This window comes from Macadamia integrifolia, unplaced genomic scaffold (assembly GCF_013358625.1).
Source record: "Macadamia integrifolia cultivar HAES 741 unplaced genomic scaffold, SCU_Mint_v3 scaffold134, whole genome shotgun sequence".
In the NCBI taxonomy this organism is placed as follows: Eukaryota; Viridiplantae; Streptophyta; class Magnoliopsida; order Proteales; family Proteaceae; genus Macadamia; species Macadamia integrifolia.
In genome coordinates, this window is record NW_024868167.1 from 669,530 (window position 1) to 689,380 (window position 19,851).

Sequence of the window (19,851 nt, forward strand, 5' to 3'; positions counted from 1 at the left end):
AAAAGATATTACACTTAATTACAATCAATTATAAAAAAAAAAAGGCAAAATAAAAATATAAATAGTCAGGCTAGACATGTCGGGCTTGTAAACGAGTCGGGTCCTGTCTTACCCTGTTCTATCAAAAAAAAGAGGCAAACTATAAATGTAAATAGTCGGGCTAAATGTGTTGGGTTTGTAAACAAGTCGGGTCTTGTCTTACCCCATGCACCGTGTACTACATATTTATAAACGGGCCTGGCTTGAGTCCATCACGTTTAATAATCGGTTTGGATAGGGTCAATCTTTAAATGATCGGGCCCAATCGGTCCAACCGGTGAGGGCTTGGGATTGGCACCCCTAGTTTTGACTAATTCTTTGGTCAGGAAGGCACTGTCTAACATGTATGAAAGTTTGGCCCAATTTTAATCCATGGAATTGGAGATGTGCCATACTCGATCCATGAGTGTTTCTCGTTAAATGTCTTTTCATAACCAAAGAGGAAAAATAAAACCCTAAATTGTAGTTTTCCTACGCAAAAGGGTAATGCTTACCTACGTATGACAGGAAACATTAAAGGATTTAGATTTACTTCAATTCCTAATTGTATAATTCTTGTGCTATTCTCTATGTCCACATGACACCTGTACATTTTTAAAATTGAACGATTGTAAAAGTTTTATGACATTTAAGGGGTTATAACAACAACAACAAACATAACCTTACCCCAACTAAATGGGTTTGGCTACATGGATCCGATATGAAAATGAGAATCAAGAAGTAAAGAAATAAGTGAAAATAAGTGAAAATAAGTGAAAAGGGATTAAGAGAAGCCAATAAGGTAGAAATCCAAGATGCATCACAAGAACATTCCTTACACAGAGTCTGCTACCCGGATCCTAGTCTTCCACAAAACTCTATCTATAGTCATACTAGAATCAAGCCCCATCATATGCATGTCTTTTCTCACCACTTCATTAATAGTCATTTTAGGCCTACCCCTTCCTCTTTTGGCTCCTTCCAAATGAATCTGCTCAATCTTCCTTAGAGGAGCATCTACAAGTCTCCATTGCGCATGGCCATACCATCTCAACCGGTTCTCGCAGAGCTTGTCCTGGATTGGTGTAATCTCCAACTCATTTCTTATATAATTATTCCTTACTCTATCTCTCTTAGTCTTGCCACACATTCGTCTTAGCATTCTCATCTCCGCTACTAAGAGGAATGATATCTATTAGATTTTGAAAATATGCAAATGTCACGTGCACACGAAAAATTGGACAAGAATTGCACGAATAAGAATTGGAGAGAATCAGGATTCAACATTCAGTTTCAATATGATTTTTTTTTTTATAAAGATCTCAATATGAAATTTGAGACCTGACTAATGTACATTATTTCTCAGACATCCGATGGTTATAATTTTCAGATTGTTTCTACATCTGGAACATTTTTCTATGGATTTTTCTATTGAAAGATAATTGCATTTATATGATTATGGAGGATGTACCTATTTTATTCGTATTTCCCCTTTTATTTTTTGGCGAAACAGAAAAAGGATTAATTACCATGTTGCTCTGCACAATGCTCTCTGCAAGCGAAGAGTAGTTTTTTGATTCTATAATACCTGTAACTGGGCCCCGAGATTTCTTTCTCTCTCTCTCCCCCACATTACTTCTTCTTTTTGAGAGGACCGTTTCTTTCTGTCTCCTTAGGGTTTCTGCAACTCTCACTCTCTCTCTGTGGCTGTCCTCAAGACGTTAACCGGACATAACCTGAGATGGGGGTCTCGTTCAAGGTAGCAAAAACGGGTACCCGGTTTCGCCCCAAACCTTTTCAATCCGAGGATTTTCTGGACGAAGAGAACCAGAATTCGAAGGAGAATTCTGGGACTCTCGTCGGACATGAATCGAATTCGACTACCAGTCGGAAACCAGAGGTACTATTCCATTTTTATACTTCTTCAGGTTCTTACTTTGTGGCTAAGTTTGATTTATAAATGGTAGTTTTGAATCTGATTGTTTATCACGGGCTGGAGCTGAATGAAGTTAATAGTAATTCTTCTTTCCGCTGCTTTATGATGTGGATTATTGAAACTTGTGAGACCCTTCATTCTGTTCGAATTGGTGAAGACTAATTTGAAATAGGGACATCTGTTTGTGTGTGTGTGTGTGTGTGTGGGTGGGTGGGTGGATTCCCCTTCGCTGCCCGTCAATGCAGTTCCAAGAGGCTTTGCAATTGATCACACAAAGTCCTAAGAAACCCAAGTTTGCTCTTTTGTATAAGTGTTTTAATTGGACAGCTCTATTAGGCTGCCCATGGATGTAAATTTCTTAAATCTGCCCCAGCCCTAATACTTTGAACCATCATCCATCTAGGCTGATTCCATTGAAGTGGATGAGGAAGCTGCTGGTATAACTGGTTCATCCTTGAGTCCTGGAGGAGACTTAAGTTCATCAGGTTCCCTCTCAACTCCCCCCCCCCCCCCCAAACCCCAAATAAAACGATCAATTTTAATAGATACTTCTGAATTTCTGATCTGATAGTTATTTAATGTTTCTTTTTGTGGCAGGGGAAGAAGTATCCTTCACATTGAACCTCTACCCAAATGGATATTCTGTAGCAAAATCTTCAGATGTATGCCGGCATGACTTTTAATTTCTAAACTCAAACAAAGGACTATCAGTAGAATGATGTTAAGAAAATTATAATACAGTATTCCAGTTACTGGTCTGCATGGTTTTAAAATTTGGATTGGAAATGGTGGAATCAACTGACTTATTCTGGTGAATGAAATTGGGATAGGCTATGACACCCTTTAGATCTCAATTTTAGGCCATTATCTCCTTCCTGGAATCGGAAAAAGTACAGGAAATTATTGAAACCAACCTCTTGTAGCTAGTCTACCAGATAGTTGAATCAAACGCTTAGAAAATGAGAGATCTAAGGACTTCTATGCCTTTCCCCACCTGTTCCAGTATCTAGGTTTGTGAACGATTCCATATTATCTCCGGCCAATTAAATCAGAATCGATGGTGGCTGGTCCTGTTGCCTGATCCCGGTTTTAAAACCTTGCTGATCTGATACTCTTTTGAATGTTGAAAATTCTGTTTCAGAAGGGGACAATTCGTCTGGCTTCACTTCAAGATGTTCCCAAGTTGTTGCATCCATATGATAGGACATCTGAGGCTCTTTTCTCTGTGAGTATCAAATTTCTTTACTTCATATAAATTTAGGTGATATGTCTTGCATTTACTCTAGATTTATAATTGGGATTGTGGAAGTTCCAATTATTGCCTTTCTTGGCATATACATTTGGTGTATGTGTGATTTGAACCATCATTAATCAGGAAAATTACTGACAACTGGGTGTCTGAAGTTATTCAGAGGCCATTTAATTTGTGGAACTATCAGGTCTGGACCATGGCCTAGAACCTGCCACAGAAGAAAGGAGGACAAAAGTCCTAGGCTTCTCAAGAGTCAGTTTCATTGTACTAATTTTATGTGTGTTATTTTCTGTTTTATTTTCAGGACCTTACTGAAGGTTTCATTGTTGATACTCTTATTGTCTTACAATTTTCTCCATGTTTAGGTTTCATCATGCTTATTGTTTACTTTCATCTGTTCATAATTCTATATTATCTGTAGGGAATTGAGTCAGGTCGATTGCCTGGTGATATTCTAGATGACTTACCGAGCAAGTATTTTGACGGGACACTTGTCTGTGAGGTGAGACATAAAGTTGAGTTTGGGCTATTTTTCTTTTGGTTTGTCTATATAAAATAATTATATGCCATAATTTACCATAGATGTGCTGAATACTTGGAACATTATGGCGACCGAATGTTGGGAAATGATTACAAAAGTTTCCTTTTTCTTTTCTAAACCATTTGTATTTCCCTTCCCTTCCCTTTACTTGAACCAGATGGAGCTGAAAGTGTCTTGAAGACTTCATTTTGGTTGTTCATTGTGGATGCTCTTCAGGCAAACATAACCTAACTAATTTGTCATACTATGCTATTATGCATTCATCTTTCTGTACCCGTCACATCATTTTTCATTGTCTGAAAGGTTTCAGGAGTCCAAATTGTTGTGACCATGTGATTACTTTATTTATTCGAATTTTAAGTTTTGGTCTTTTGGTGTTTTGGCAGGTACGGGACTATCGGAACTGTGCATCTAAACCGGGAGATAATGTTTCGTCTGTCGATGGATCACCCATTGTTAATATAGTACGGCTTAAGATGTCTTTAGAGAATGTTGTGAAGGATATTCCCTTGATCTCAGATGATTCTTGGACGTATGGTGATTTAATGGTCTGTATTCCTTCTTCTGTTATCATGCACTTAAATTTATATCTTGTCTCTGGAACATGAATTCATGTATGATTTTTACTGTGTTGTAGGAGGTAGAGTCTCGGATATTGAAAGCTCTGCAGCCGAAACTATGTCTAGATCCTACTCCAATGTTAGATAGACTATGTGCTAACCCAATTCCAAATACGGTATGGAGTCTAATCCTTGTGTATGTGAACTAAGGTGGTAGAGACCGAATCTGTGTCTATAGTGAAGTTTTTTTGATCAGCACCTGTTGTCGAACTTTATATGTAGCTCAATTTTGGTTTGTCCGGTGCACGAAAGAGGGGATTGAGGCAGATTCCAGATGTGACTGTCCTGTCAAATAATCAAAGCCATGGGAAGAAAGTCTGCATTGCTAGGGTGCCTGAAAACACAAATTTCAGGTCTGGGGACTCTGAAACCATGACAAATGATGCAAACTCTCAGCAAATCAATGAGAATATCACTGTCCAAAATAGTGTCTCAAGCAGTGCTTTAGCCTTCAGACCTAAAAGCATTAGACCTGATGCTTCTGCACTAGCATCGCCTTTGGCATCCCATCAGCTCAAATATCAATTGGGGATTGGGTACCCTAGAAATATGCAAGATTTTGGGGCAGGGACCGTTGTGAGTTCATCAGATGCACCATCTGGTGGGCAGGATTCGATGATTACATATGCTGATTCTATAAACTCTGGTGCCTCCTCTTTTCATGGAAAGAGGGAAAACGAAAATACCCAACTGACACCCTTGTCCAATGTCACTAAAAGAGCTAGGCAAACTCCAGTTGTTCCTGATGGTATTCAGCAGCAGCAATTGGGTCAAAAGTTTGATAGCCACCATGGAACAGATATACACTGGAAGAGTACAATGTTGCAGCAACAGTCAGAGGCCCGAGGTATCCAATATGCCAGTACTGGGGCTCAAAAATATCCTTCTCAGGTGCTTGATGGAGTTCCAAATCAGGAGGCCATGGCTTCTTCATTCTATATGGAGCAGCAGGGAATAAGATTTGGTGTTAAAGAAGAGCGGATTGAGACAGATAAATTGGACAAGCCAGATTTTGATAGGAATAAAAATAACTCTCACAAGGTAGAAACAGAGGCAAACCAGCTGGATGCACAGCAGTTGCGACTTCCACAAAGGCTTCCACAGCATCCCTTTATGAGGTCCCACTTCCCTCAGAATCAGTGGCATAATATGCTTGTTGAGAAGGATCCAAGAAAGGAAGACCAACTACAGAAGAGGAAAACAGTACAAAGTCCTAGAGTTTCTACAGGAGCTCTGATTCAATCTCCAGCATCCTCTAAGTCTGGGGAATTTTCAAGCGGTTCCTTAGGACCCCAATTTGGTGCCGTTGCCACAACTGCTGCTTTTAAATCACTAACGAAGGAAAAAACAACTGCCCTTTCAGGTTCCACAGTTGGAGGAGCTCCATCATCTACATCAAGTCCAAATGAGTCCATGCAACAGCAACACCAGGCCCAAATGCCTGTGAAGCGAAAATCAAATTCCCTATCCAAAGCACCAGCCATGAGTGGGGTTGGGTCTCCTGCTAGTGTGAGTAATATTAGTGTTCCACTGAATGATAAAAGCCCTTCAGTTGGAAACCGACCTTCGGCTGGTCAAATTATGCTTGAGAGGTTTTCAAAGATTGAAGCTGTGACTATGAGGTATCTTTCTAATCACTTGCATTGGAGCTCTGACTTAAATAATTTTATATTGGCATGGTTTACTTTTGGAATGGAATTGTTTTTGGCTGATACCCATCCTTCTGGTGGCTTACTCCAATCATGTTTTTAGTTCTAGCGAGATCTGTATGTTCATAATTCAGATGACAATGTGATCATTCAAGAGTTTAGATTGGTCTGTTAGGATCATGCCACCTGGAAAATCTTTGGCCTTGAATATGTCCTAGCTACGACGAACCACCCTGCAATCTGCATGCATTCCATATGGAACCACTAAATTGTCTTGTTCCATCCTCTCATCCTACCTTGAATTACTGTGAAAAAACTTCTGTAACACCATTTATTACCATTTATGTCATCCTTGAAGTTTTACCCTTTCAGGCATCAACTCGGCTGCAAAAAGAATAAGGTGGATGACTACCCCACTGTAAGGAAACCCATGACGTATTCAACTCAACAGCTCTCATTTTGTCTCTCCCATGTAAATAATGAGGATCTCAAGGATACAGCATGTGTGAGACCATTGTCAAAGTCACTAATAGGTGGTAGCATGAATATCTGCAAAACACGAGTTCTAACTTTCTTACAGACAGAGCGTAGATTTCAAGGTTAGTGTTTCAAAATAACCTGGCTCATTTTGCAAGTAGTTCACTTTGAGTTGCTTGATGCTTCTGGATTTGCCTCCTCAGGAAATGTTGATCCTATTGTTCCCAACACACGGAGTAGACTAATCATGTCAGAGAAGCCAAATGGTGGTACAGTAGCAATGTATTATGGGGATATAGATGATGGTGATCTGCTGGCTGCCGAGGATTATCTGCCTACGTTGCCGAATACTGTGGGTACCTATCATTCAGCTGGAGAAATTCTGTTATTTTGTTCAGTATTATGTTACATCCATACTTTCCCATATTTGTGGTTCAATGTGTGGATGGAACTTCTCATCAACCTTATAAACTACAGTATTTGGACCATAACCAAACCAAATAGTAACTCATAGTAATCTTGTGAATGGTGATCTTTTGTATTGCGAATGATTCACCAGCAGTGTAAAGAATGAGCTAAACTTCTCATCAACCTTAAAAACTACAGTATTTGGACCAAAACCAAACCAATTAGTATCCCATAGTAATCTTGTGAATGGTGATCTTTTGGATTGCCAATGATTCACCAGCAGTGTAAAGAATGAGCTAAGTTACTGATACATCATCATATGTTCGCTGTGGTGTGGTGCATGAGTGGTCAGCTGATGTGAAAGTTCATTAGATGGCCTGGCGAGTATCGGAAAGTATAGTGCGTTTTTAAATCCCCAGTTTACAAAAGAAATGTTTCTCTGTACTCATAACCTGCCTTGTTTTCTTTAAGCCCCCCCCCCCTTTTCCTCCTATTAATTCAAAACTTCTGATTGATATTTCTCATGCAATTCATCGTATCAGAATTATGCAGACTTGCTTGCTTCGCAATTTTGTTCACTGGTAAGTTTTTTCAATGCAAATTAGGAATTTCAAAGTGATAATTTTCTGTAATTTCTGGTTTTCTTTACATTGTCTTTAACTTTGTTATTCCTTTATATAGATGATTCGTGATGGGTATCAACTTACTGAAGATCAACTCCAACCAAAACCAACTTGTGTTGTTGCTCCCTATTGTCAATCTACCACTAGTGGAACTCCTGATGGTGCAGCTGCTGAGATGCAGCAATATCCAGAACAAGTTTCAGGTCAGCCATCCAATCCAGTGCCTACACCAACTAACAGTGGGACTGGCTCTTTGAACTCTTCTCAGAATCATGTAACCAGTACACGGATTCTCGCACCAGGAAACCCTCAGGCCTCTCAGGGATTCTTGCCAGGGGTTGCAGTTCCTGCCAGGCCACAGCAGTTGGATCCGCAACACTCGCTTCAACAACAGCAGCAAAATCAGCACTCTTTCATGCAACAACAGCATGCCCAGATACAGAGATCACATTTGATGCTTCCAACAAGTCCACTTTCTCACCTAAATGCTCTTGGGCAGAACTCGAGCATGCAGATGGCTGGCCAAACGCTTAATAAGTCCTCCCATTTCCCACTTCAGCTGTTACAGCAGCAGCAACAACAATTGCAACAGCAACAGCCACAGCAGCAGCAACAACCGCAGCAACAGCAACAGCCACCACAAATTCAGAGGAAAATGATGATGGGACTGGGAACAGCTATGGGTATGGGGAACATGGGGAATAACCTTGGAGGCCTAGCCAATGTCATGGGCATCGGTGGAGTTAGGGGAATAGGTGGTTCTGCAATTTCATCTCCAATGGGACCCATGTCTAGCATGGGTAACATAGGTCAAAATCCAATGAATCTGACCCAGGTTTCCAATATCAGCAATGCTATAAACCAGCAACTCCGTTCTGGTGCACTGTCTCATGCACAAGCTACTGCCATGGCAAAGCTTAGGATGGTGCAGAGTAGAGCAGGGATGTTGGGAGGACCTCAGGCAGGCATATCTGGGATGCCAGGAACTGGGCAAATGCAACCCGGCTCTGCTGATCTGTCGATGCTAGGACAGACACTTAACCGGGCCACCATTAACTCTTTGCAGCGTACACCAATGGCATCGATGGGTCCACCTAAGATGATTCCTGGTACTAATTTCTATGTGAACCAGCAACAGCTGCAGCAACAGCAACAGCAGCAGCAGCAGCAGCAACAATTACAGTTACAACAATTACAGTTACGTCAGTTCCAGCAGCAGCAACAGCAGCAAATTAGTTCTCCACTGCAAGCAGTTGCTTCACCTCCACAGGTGGGTTCTCCAGTAGCCATGTCAATTCAGCAACAAATGAGCCAATCACCACAACCTCAGATGAGCCCGCAACAAATAAACCAACAAATTCCAATGAGCCCACAACAGTTGAGCTCAGGGGCACTGCAGCCAATGGGTACTGGCAATACTGGTCCGGCAAGCCCACAGTTGAGCTCACAGACCCTTGGTTCGGTTGGTAGCATCACAAGCTCTCCTATGGAGCTGCAAGGTGTGAACAAGAGCAATTCTGTTAGTAACGTATAGACTGTACAAGGCAAAAAGTCTTATAGCCTGGATTCTATTACTTTATGGAGGCCTCTGCACTGGAGACTTTCAATGGTTGAGCAAAGAGACAGAAGTGTACATTTTTGTGGGACTATCCTCTGCCTTCTTGTTGATAGGATCTCATCACTGGTTGGATCCAATGTAAAGATGCCCGAGGCAACTACTAGAAATGGCAGATGAGCTAAGATGTGGACCAGGATGCTGAGTACATTACTTTTTTCTGGATAGAAAGACAGTAGAGCCAAACTGATGTGTGTTGCCGCCAAAACATGATGGTTAGCTAAAAGGGAAATCAGGAAGTGAAGGAAGTGCCACTCTCTTGCCCACTGCCACTGTCCATTATGCAAAAGCTCAATGAAGAACATTTGGACAGGGCGCAGGGCGCCATTTCTCCATGTTGACGTGAATTCAATACACGAAACTGGATTACAGTCTCACTGGTATGCGGTGACACCTGATTTTCATGTGGAAAAAAATTGCAGCAGTCATAGGTTTTCCTCATATATTCAAGGTGAATCAATCATCAATAGATCAGCATGTAAGAAATTTTGGTTTCCAGCGCATATTGTATAATTAACTGCATGTGACAGACAGATTAGAGGGAGTCGTATAATTGATATCGATTTCTAAATTGTAATGACTTCAAATTGAACAATGTCTCTATAAAATCCAAGGCAAATCCCACCATATTTTCTGAAATTTCAGACATTTGCCTATTAGTCACAAAATTTAGCTCGACAAATAGCTAAAACCCAAATTGAATGTAAACAAAAATGATATCACAAGACCTTAAACGAGTTTGTTTTGTCAAAAAAATTTGCAGTTGATTGGGAAAATTATGGCTCTGGCTATGCCACTGTTCAGCCTGAACATAACCATAAGAAAGCCAAGACTGGCCATTTCGATGGTTCAGATTCAGCTTCCATCTCCATTACAGGTGCATGCCATCAATCATGCCTGAAGAAAAAACATCATTTTAACTATGTGCTTGTGCAATATTTGATTCCCGGAAATGGCATGAATATCATAATTTAGCTTTTCTATTTTCATATATTACAGAAAGGCCTCAACTCAGATGCTTCAGCAAATGGCTGGGCTTTGAGCCTGTGAACTGTGCAAGTGAAATCAGATTTTCTGTAGTTCAGTGGAACCACTTCCCTTCCTCCATTTTGACAAATCCTCTTTCTATTTCTGATCTCGCTTTCCCTTTTCTTGGCCTGCATCTGGAGGAAATGATCTTCCAACCAGAGAGGGTTGTTCTTTTAATCCAAAACTCCTCGTCACATGTCCCAATAAGTGTATTTTCTTCACCATAAATATCCTATTTAGCTCACCACGCACGGATGACAGCATAATTAAGCACGGACCCATGTGCAAAATGCATCCTTAAAGGCAAGCTTCTCATCCTAGGCTGAAAAAACTAATATAAGCACTTTGTCTAGATTCATGAGAGTGGTGCACCCAGAAAAACTGTTGCCCATGTAACAAACAACAAAATAGCTACGTAGCAAAGCTAGAAGGAAGCTTGTAGCCATTGAGAGAGGGTGTGCGAATTGTAAAGGAGCCATTCATTTAGAATATCTGATTTTTTTTTTTTTGGTGAAATATATATGAGATTAATCCAAAATGTAACATATTCAATTAAATATCAAGCATGATTAAACCAAAATGTCACATATTTAATTGACTCCCATGAGCCTTGGTCTTATTCCCAAAATTTGTTTAAGGTAGGGGTGCAATAGGATTTTCAAAATGATTTGAAAGTGATCCATCATTATTTCATTATCGAAAGATATTATTGTCCAATACACTTTTTTAGCACAATTATGAAATCACAGGCTTTACCCTCATTAAAAAAATAAAATAAAAAATTACAACTTATTTTCCAACAACTTGATGACAACAATATTTTCCCTTGAATAAAAGTTCTCAATTAGGGCATGTAGCTTTGTCCATGGACCCTATAACTTTTAGGGAAAATTACTAGATTACTCAAAATTGGGTTTTAACTTACAAAATTATCCAACCAATGATTAGGTTAACAGAACTACTCAAATTGAGTTTGGGTATTACAAAAATACCCAAAATAGTACTCCACTATCATCCAAATTTCATTTTTAAAATTTATGCCCTTTCCTCTTCATCCCGTCATTCACTACCTCCATGGCTCCACCCCAACGACATCGTCCTCACGAAGAAAAAGGAAAGCCATGGCGGCCAGCAACGCTGCACCATGAAACTCAACCGCCCCCTCCATTCTTCCTCCCTCCTTGGCCGAACCCTTTCTCTTCCTTTTCTTTCCCTGTTGTTGCAACTACTAAATAGCAGCCACCGCCTGCAACTTTCTCATTCTTCTTCTTCTTTTTCTTCTTCTTCTTCTTCACACTGCTGAAATCCAACCAGCACCCCTTTATTCCTTCCGCTTTGATTTTGACCCCGAGGCTCTTCCATGGTTTTTGATCGGAGAGCAGGGATGACCCATCATTGGCTTTCCACTCAGGCCGGTGGACTCAGTTGCTGCTTGTCAAGTGGAAGGCCGGACCCCAACCTATGTGCATGCATAACACTCCACCGGAGATCTTGGTGATTTGGGGCTCTCTGTTGCTTCCTCATCTTGCAATCCTGTCGGAATATCCCAGTCCACCGGGGGCTAAAGCGGGGAAGCAAGGATAGGAGGTGTTGCTTGAAGTAAGGTGGAGGCAGGGGTAAAAATGTCAAAAAACATATTAAAGTGAGGGTTGAAAACTGTTTCGAGTAGTTTGGTAAACCCAAACTCAAAAGTGGGTAATTTTGTAAACTCAAATTTAGTTTGGGTAATTTGGTTAAGGGAAACCCAATAGTAGGTAATCATGTAGTTTTCCACTTTAGCACAGGTTCAAAGAGAGACCAATGACAGGTTCAAAGAGAGACCAATGAGGAGAGATTAAGAGAAAACAGGAGAGAATAGGGGAAAAAAATGGACTCATATCTTCTCCAACTGTTGGGTGTCCTAGTACGCATCTGATGGTTGGGAAGATATAAGGGTCTGCGTTCATGTGTTTGTGTGCATGTCTAGGTCCTCACAACCATTGGTGTCCCAACACACATCTGATAGCTGGGAAGACCTAGGGTGCATACTCATGTGTTGGGGGTTTGTGCTCGAGTCTTCCCAAAATCCCATCCATCAGATACCGTCTTGCACATCCCAGCGGCTGGAAAGGATCGGGTGCGGGAGAGGATCTGAATCCGGGTTGTATTCACTCTCACGATCGGGTTACAGACAACATTCTCACCCTGACTACCTACCAGTCGCAGACCTCGCGCTCTCGAGTCTCAACTGTTGACCGGAGACGTTGGAGTAGCTAGCGAACAATACTTCCTCACTTTGATGAGAGTTGAGTTAGTTCAAAACGCAGAACCCATTTCCTTGCTTGTTCTTCGAAGAGACGAAGACTGGAAATCCCATCCTTATTTGGGTTCAAATTCAAGACTAGAACAGAAAAAAGCAGGAAAAGAAGTTTGAACTCATTGGGGGAATCTGTGAAATACGAAAGGATCATTTCTGAGAAGTTTGCATCTCTGATATTCTGGCTCAGGTAATTAATTACACGTCTTCATTAAATTAACGCGAGAGAAATTGCACGAACACAGAAGAGGGCGATTAGAAATCTCAAAATCGTGATTTTTTTTTGTCTTTATCTGCTTGGAATGCTAATGTTACCACTCACTGTTTCTCTTTTTATGCTTCAGATGGGATCCAGAGATTCTGTTGTGGAAATCGATTTCCTGGAGAGACGCTTGTTGCCGGATTCTGGTTCTAATGATGAAACTGAGAGCGAACACGGAGTTGAAACGGTTCTATACTCGGCATCGTTCCAGGAGTTGGAAGACAATTATGTGAAGTACCAAACAGCCCTATGGATTCTTTACTCTCTGCCTCTGATTTTGGCCTGGGGAATTGGGTTGTTCATGCTGCTATACATACCCGTTCGAAGATACATACTGCGGAAGGACATTCGGTCCAGGAGGCTGTATGTCACGCCAAATGCCATTGTTTACAAGGTGAAGCCCGGAAATTCACCAATCACGTTTCATCTATCTGTGAACCTTCCCTTTTCCTTCTCTTAGGTTTCTTCTTCTCTTCTTGGTCGTAGTCTGAGTTTCTTCCAAAAGTTGCAGCTCAGTGTTGCTTCGCCCTAGGTTCTTTCTTTCTTTTATTTATTTTATTGGAGTGAACCCATTGCATCAGGATGCTTGAGAACCAGCGATGTTTTGTTTGTTAATTGTTGTGAGGCTGTTTGCATCCACATTGGGACTTCTTTTCCAAACTAACTCTGTCTCATTTGTATGGTTATATTCTCTTTGATACATTTGAAGGATGTGAATGCTTTCACTTTCATTATTGGAAGGCATAAATTGCTTCAGTGTCTTTCATTGATTAACAGTTTACCTTGCTGGCCCTCAGGTTACAAAGCCAGTGCCTTTCCCATGTTTTGGGGTGCTAAAAAAAGAGAAGTATGTTCTACTGCCTTCAGTCGCTGATGTCGTAATTGAGCAAGGTAAAGGTGGAACTATCCAATACATCCCTTCAGTCACTAATGTTTCCTCACTGCTAGCTTACTGTTAATTGTGAATTCCTTGTCATGTTTGTTAAATTTTCTCCCCAAATCTATGTAGGAATTTTACTGTTAATCATTAGACAGAACCTTCTGGTACCAGTATTCCTTGTATCTCCTTGGTTGAATATGCTTACCATATAGCTCAATAACAGTTGTGGGAAACCAGATATAGTTAATGTGATTGCATGTTCTTCGAACATGAAAAATTAACATTAGCGGGGAAGAACTTACCCACATTATCTTGATGGTAAACCTTAAATATCTCTACAAGGATATCAACTGATAATTAATAGGGCAGCAAGTACAATAAATTTGCAGAAAAACTGCTTGAACTCAATTCTCTTATCAAATATCAAACCTGTGTACAGACCCAGGTTGGATATATACGGATGCATAACTAACCTCCTAATGACAAAAACTTGTAACTTTTTCGCTTAAAGGAAATAGTACCTGATTTAAATGTAGTGTTCTTGTGCTATATCTATGGATTCCAAAAGGAAAACTAAAATAGAAGTTACCCCTGGCAGCCATACCTCTCTTTTCTAAAGAAAGAGTTAAGAATTGTATTAACCTCCCTGAATCCAAAACCATTACAAGAAACCACTTAATTAGAACCTTTTGATTTGATCCCTCTTTACCAAATAGAGTCACAAAGACTTGTTAACGTTGAAAAAAAATTTTGAAGATCCATCACTACTCTGTGGAAAACATGAGGTTTCCAGTCCAATCTGACCTTCAAAGTATTAACCAGACCCTTAGCACCTAAGGCACCAAGACCGAGCCCCCAGCTCAGCACTGCCAAGACCAAACCCAGGTTTGGCACCTCAAGACCTTAGCATCTAAGGCACCAAACCTGGGTTTGGTCTTGGCAGTGCCGAGCTGGGGCTTGGTCTTAGAGGATGCCGAGCTGGTGGCATGCACTTGTAACAGATACATTGCTTCGAAATAGAGTCAAATCCGCTCCATGAATGAAATTGAGTAATGTAATATGAAAACCAAGGTACTGAAAGCATGAAATATATAAGACTAACACCGGACGTGCGGGACTTCAATGTGATCTACTGATAATATTTTTTGAGATTTTCGACATTCCATGCCCTTGGTATAGTTGTACCCCCCTGAATCTGCAAGTGATAAGTACCAGGGAAAACCACTTTGGAGACTATGTAAGGGCCCTCCCAGTTCGCACTTCACTTAATTAGACTTCAATTCAAGTCTCTGATTGTGATCAGAGAATAATATGTACCTTTTTTTTGGGCTAAAAATGATTCCCATCAAATAACTCATGCTGTTGAGTGAAGTGACCTTCCTTTGGTGTATTTATAGGTTGTTGAGCTTTTTAGAAATGCACAAGGTTTCCCACATGACTGTGACATGTTCATCTGGTGTGAAGGACCCATGGCATTCAGATGAATCTGAAATCTTAGGGTCCAAAGAGAGCTGAAGGAAAACAGTGACAGGCTGATCAATAGAGGTTCGTGCCTTGTCCAACATTGCTCTATCCTCCTGCTCCTATGCCCATCGTTTCTTGGGTTCTTTTTCTGAACAACACAACCATCATGGCTGCAGGACAGTTTAGGTCCAGCAGCACTGCAGGGTTGGCATAAACAAACTGCTGCCTGAAACCTTCATTGCTAAAGCAACCTCATAGTAGGGAGAGTAGGCTACTCAGAAAAGGATTTTCACACAATGGTAGACACTGAATGAATGGAAGATATTTAAGAGGCCTTTAGTTGGCCATGTTTCAGCCATGATGATGGCTTAGTCCGTTCTTTGAGATTTCGTCAGGAGCAATAACTTTAGATGATAAAATAAATAAATAAAAGCAGCAGAAAAATGCCTGGCTTATGATGAATTGGCCAAGTGGGCAGTGGGTTGGCATCTTTCTTTTTTGGGGCCTCTACCTATTTCTGATCCTCCGTTTGTCTTTTAGTCCTCTGGACTATCTGTTTTTATTTTACTATTTTTTTTTTTAAACTTCCTGCTTTCTCTTTTTCAATGAAATTTAATTGTGTTGAAGAAATTGAACATTAATAATAATAATAATAATAATAATAATAATAATAATAAAGGAGGAGACTTGGTAGCATTCAACAATCCCCTTTGAGATGGACCACATAGATGAGCAGATGGGTGATTTGGGAAGCACTTGCAGGAGGACATCAACATGGATGTTGACAGAGTTGGGAGAATGTTCTGCGCAGCAGCACAGGTTCTCAGCCCTTTGTGCATGCCACTGGCTAGCTGCAGCAGGCTACATAGTCTTGGCCATTGCTTCAACAAAACCACCAGTTAGAGTGTTGAAAAATTTTCAACTTGCTTAAACTCCATTAACAATACTTAATGAACTGACTTTCTTTGGTTGTGACCGGTTTTGTGTAGAAAATTTGATTCAGTACAATTCAACCGGTTATATTTGATTCTAGATGTTGTTCACCATATATTCTGTCTCAAAGCTTTGTGTTTATATACAAATTCACAAGCTTCTTGTGATTAATTGCCCATGCTCTTTGTTAATATTCAATACTATAAATAAATTATATGATTATTCAAAATATATGTGCAATATGTTTAGATATCCCATGGGAATGGCTTTTAGTTACTACATGCTTTTTTTTCCTTTTTTTTTTAAAATAGTTCAAGGATTTAGATTCCATTTCGGTTCACAAAACATTTTCAGACAGAATCCTGCAGCGAAACTGGTAATAAGGGAATGGAAATAACCAGTCCCTATATACCTCCTAGGTTTGTCGTGTCAAGCATGTTCTTCTTCTTTAGGATTTTACTTTTTCTGTAACAACCATATCTTCTCTGCTCATGATGAAGAAATATTTGGAGTCATTTTCTCTGCATTTCTTTGCTCTTTTTTTGGTTCTCTTTACCACTTTGAACTTGTAAATTCTAACAAAACCAATGATTATCAGGATATTTGCAGTCCTTTTTTGGTGTCTATTCTACTAGAATTGAAAATGTTGGTGTAAGAAGACCACCAAGTGATGACGTTCAAATCCAAGGAATTGCAGACCCAAGGGCTTTCAGAAAGGTAATCTGAGTTAAACTCTAATTCCTGTATTGTTAATTTTACTCTGAACCCAGTTGCAACCCAGTGCGCACAGCTCGCACTACTGCAGAGTCTGATAGCGGCAAATGTACGCAGCTTTACCCCCTGCTTTACAATAGAGGTTGTTTCCAAGTTTCGAACCTGTGATCAGAAAAAGGTTGTTGAGAAGAATGGATTTTGGCAGTAGCAGATGAATCTGCCACCAAGAAAAGTTGCATGTGTTTGTTATGCAATCCCCTTTCTATTCAGCAAGTTTCAGCCCGATAGCCCCTTGTCTAATGGCAGGAAGAGCTACTTTTTGAAAAGGTTGTCGATAAGAGAACTGTATTTGTGGCACTAATCTGAAGAGTCTCCCATGTAGTGGGTGGTTTGGATCTTTTACATCTCCTTCCTTTTTGGCCAAAAGCCCTAACTGAAGACATTCAAAATTTTGCCTTTCAGTTTGTGGCCTGCAGTATCATATTAGAAAACGTTTTACCCTTTCAGTTTTTCGTGTAATTGTTTGTTTACACTGTTTCCTGTCATATCCCAGGCTGTTCTATCACGGCTTTCAAATATGATGAGTGAGAATTTCTCACGGCAGGTTTCCATGAATGAAGACTTTCAAAATTTTGGGACTGGTTATTCATCCGCAGCTTGGGCACGCCACAATGTTGGTGCATGCATCGCATATCCGGTAGTGACACTTTCTCGTTGGGTGTGGTTAAAGTAAAAACTTATGTGAACATCATTTCTGGAAGCTTTCTATCATTTTCGTAACTAGTGTATTATTCTTTTTCCCGAACAGATGGAAATAAAAAGAGAAAAGTTAAATGGCCTAGACTGCCTGAGGGGGGAAAATGCTATGTTTTGATAATTTGTCCCTCTACGAAGTCTTGGTCAAGTCCTTTTTGTGTAAAACAATCCCTTTTTTCTTCCCCTGATTCTGCTAGCTATGAAACAAGATTCATCATAAGTAACAATTTGTTTCTAATTGCAGATGTCTCCATCAAAATCTTTTAGGCATGATTCTTTTCCTTCATCAGGGGAACTGATATTACAAAAGCTAGAGGAGGTTGGAAGTTCTGTGAAGGTTCGAGAATATCTACACCTTTCGTTTAGGTTTTTCCTTAATTTATTTCACATAGTATGACATGGTTTCTGTTATCCATAATGGTGCAGAGGGTCCAAAGCCTAATTCAAGAGCAGCATTGTCAAAAATCTGGTACTATAGAATGAAACAGGAGGCTTCAAATTACAAGAGATACAGGTTCGCATTGACCCCAATTGCTCCTACTCCTACTGATTCCTCCTTAGACAATGCTTTATGAAGTTAAAGTTTCCTAGCATACATTAGCCAATGCAATGATGATCAATATTATCTATGTCATGTATATGTTAGTTGAAAAGTCATAAATTCTCCACATTATTACGGGAAATGGGAATTTCACAGCACATTGGAGCATGCAATCCTTACTTGTGCCATCCATGCCCAGTTGGCATCTCAAGAGTTCTGGGTTCTGATCCCAATTGGTGGCTTTATACTTGGACCGGCACAACCATTAGTCACCCATTGTATGACCCTGACCGTCCATCTGATTAAATTCTCTCTTGTAGCTTATTCCAATCGGATATTTGAATGTTCTATTCATGGTGTACCTTGAGAGGGGTACTATCATGTGGCTTATGGTCTCAAGGACATGGGGGTGTATTTTTTTTATCCCTTTTTCTCACTTTTGAGGCTTCCCCCCACACCCCACCCCCTCCCCCCCCCCCCCCAAAAAAAAAAATCATTCTCTACTTTTAGTGATGTAGTACTTGTTATTAAGCAAAATAATAAACGCATAAAACGGCTCTTTTGACATTTTTTCTGTCTTTTAAGCAGGATGCCAATGGTCATACATCACAATACGCCTACCCTGCTGTGAGATTTGCATGCCAATGTGCCCAAAGAATCACCATTTGACTCGCAACTTTGAGAGTTATAGTCTTCATACTCAATATTGCTTAGTCATGGTTCAAAGTGGGATTGTATCTTTGGCAACTCTTGTAGCAATCAAAGGTTTTGGATCTTTCCTGGTTGAATATACTTCATATTCTCATGGTCTGCCAGTGGGTCTTCTTCCTGCTTGGTCTCTGTTTGTTGTGAAGACCCTGTTGCCTAAAGATTTTTATTCTTGTTGTGTTGTTCAAAACCATAATTTAATTCTTTTTGTTGGTAATTATAAGTCTTCCTGAAACATGTTTGTAGTCTTATTTTTTAGGAGCCGCCAGGAGAGGATAAGCTAGCACCTCTCTCTCTCTCTCTCTCTCTCTCTCTCACACACACACACACACACATGACATGACCTCGCTGCCCTCTTATGTATGAAACTGCTCTTTCACGCCTTTTTTGCGTTCCTCTGTATCTGCTTGCTTAGAAAATCCTCCCTAACATTTATATATCATGACTAACTTTGTTTTAAAACCAATATAATCTGTACCTATTTAATGTGGAACTAAAGCAATAATTTTGCCTCACAATCTCAAATTCACGTTGATGATTATCAAGTTCCTCAGAAACGGCTGAATCCTTAGAAATCAGATGCTTGTGAATCTGTATATCGCTGCATTTCTATTAGAAACACGATTCTACCATGAAATTTTGGTTATGCGATTCATTTGGAAACTAAATTGAAATCACCAAAACATAATCAAGTACTGTCCTCTATTATGTAAATGCATGATGTTTATGTCCATATGACTTAAGAATAATTTATGGAGTATTTATGTTTTTGGAAAAAAGAAAATCGTTGCAATTAATCATTTATGGAGTGTTTATGGTTTTGGAAGAAAAAACGCTGTCCTTGCATGTACTTGCACCTGGACACAAAGACTGCGCTGCCCCATGTTAAAAAGGCTCTACGTGACATGTACTTGCACCAGTAAATAGCGTTCTCTTCTACCTTATGTGTACAATTAAATGATTCTTGTTAGAGAGGACGAAAGCAATTATGCATACGAAGGAAGAATTATCTAGTGTAGTGTAGAAAGGAGAAATATAAGGTGTTGGTAGGATGGCCGGGTTGAGCGAGCCCAACCAAGACAGGAAATATTAGGCTGAACTGAAGCTAGTTCATGGTTGGGTTTTGGCA

The 19,851-nt window shown here is 40.1% G+C and overlaps 2 protein-coding genes across 3 annotated transcripts; both read left to right on the forward strand.

The window, feature by feature from the left end:
* The first annotated feature begins 1,480 nt into the window (after nucleotides 1-1,480).
* On the forward strand, nucleotides 1,481-9,778 carry LOC122063495 (protein PHYTOCHROME-DEPENDENT LATE-FLOWERING-like). Its single transcript, XM_042627193.1, has 12 exons — nucleotides 1,481-1,918; nucleotides 2,358-2,439; nucleotides 2,552-2,616; nucleotides 3,096-3,179; nucleotides 3,628-3,708; nucleotides 4,134-4,295; nucleotides 4,385-4,483; nucleotides 4,590-5,989; nucleotides 6,389-6,615; nucleotides 6,697-6,845; nucleotides 7,444-7,482; nucleotides 7,583-9,778. Exons 1-12 carry the CDS (start codon nucleotides 1,760-1,762, stop codon nucleotides 9,056-9,058), a joined length of 4,023 nt encoding a protein of 1,340 aa, XP_042483127.1. The 5' UTR covers nucleotides 1,481-1,759; the 3' UTR covers nucleotides 9,059-9,778.
* Nucleotides 9,779-12,127: 2,349 nt separating this feature from the next.
* LOC122063490 lies at nucleotides 12,128-18,939 on the forward strand. Of its 2 annotated transcripts, none has more exons than XM_042627190.1 (8): nucleotides 12,128-12,654; nucleotides 12,809-13,120; nucleotides 13,524-13,617; nucleotides 16,602-16,720; nucleotides 17,322-17,414; nucleotides 17,718-17,810; nucleotides 17,900-17,987; nucleotides 18,603-18,939. In XM_042627190.1, exons 2-7 carry the CDS (start codon nucleotides 12,809-12,811, stop codon nucleotides 17,954-17,956), a joined length of 768 nt encoding a protein of 255 aa, XP_042483124.1. In that variant the 5' UTR covers nucleotides 12,128-12,654; the 3' UTR covers nucleotides 17,957-17,987; nucleotides 18,603-18,939. The 2 variants fall into 2 exon arrangements, with proteins under 2 accessions (XP_042483124.1, XP_042483123.1); XM_042627189.1 differs by having other exon boundaries at nucleotides 12,138-12,654; nucleotides 17,271-17,414.
* The last annotated feature ends 912 nt before the right edge of the window (nucleotides 18,940-19,851 follow it).

Excerpts from the sequence above, each read along its gene's own strand:
- LOC122063495 (XM_042627193.1), top strand. The coding sequence starts at position 1,760 with ATGGGGGTCTCGTTCAAGGTAGCAAAAACGGGTACCCGGTTTCGCCCC. Across the intron at positions 4,484-4,589 it reads CTAACCCAATTCCAAATACG|CTCAATTTTGGTTTGTCCGG; the intron begins GTATGGAGTCTA and ends CTTTATATGTAG. Across the intron at positions 6,846-7,443 it reads TGCCTACGTTGCCGAATACT|AATTATGCAGACTTGCTTGC; the intron begins GTGGGTACCTAT and ends TCATCGTATCAG.
- LOC122063490 (XM_042627189.1), top strand. The coding sequence starts at position 12,809 with ATGGGATCCAGAGATTCTGTTGTGGAAATCGATTTCCTGGAGAGACGC. Across the intron at positions 17,415-17,717 it reads GTGCATGCATCGCATATCCG|ATGTCTCCATCAAAATCTTT; the intron begins GTAGTGACACTT and ends TTCTAATTGCAG. Across the intron at positions 17,811-17,899 it reads AGGTTGGAAGTTCTGTGAAG|AGGGTCCAAAGCCTAATTCA; the intron begins GTTCGAGAATAT and ends ATAATGGTGCAG.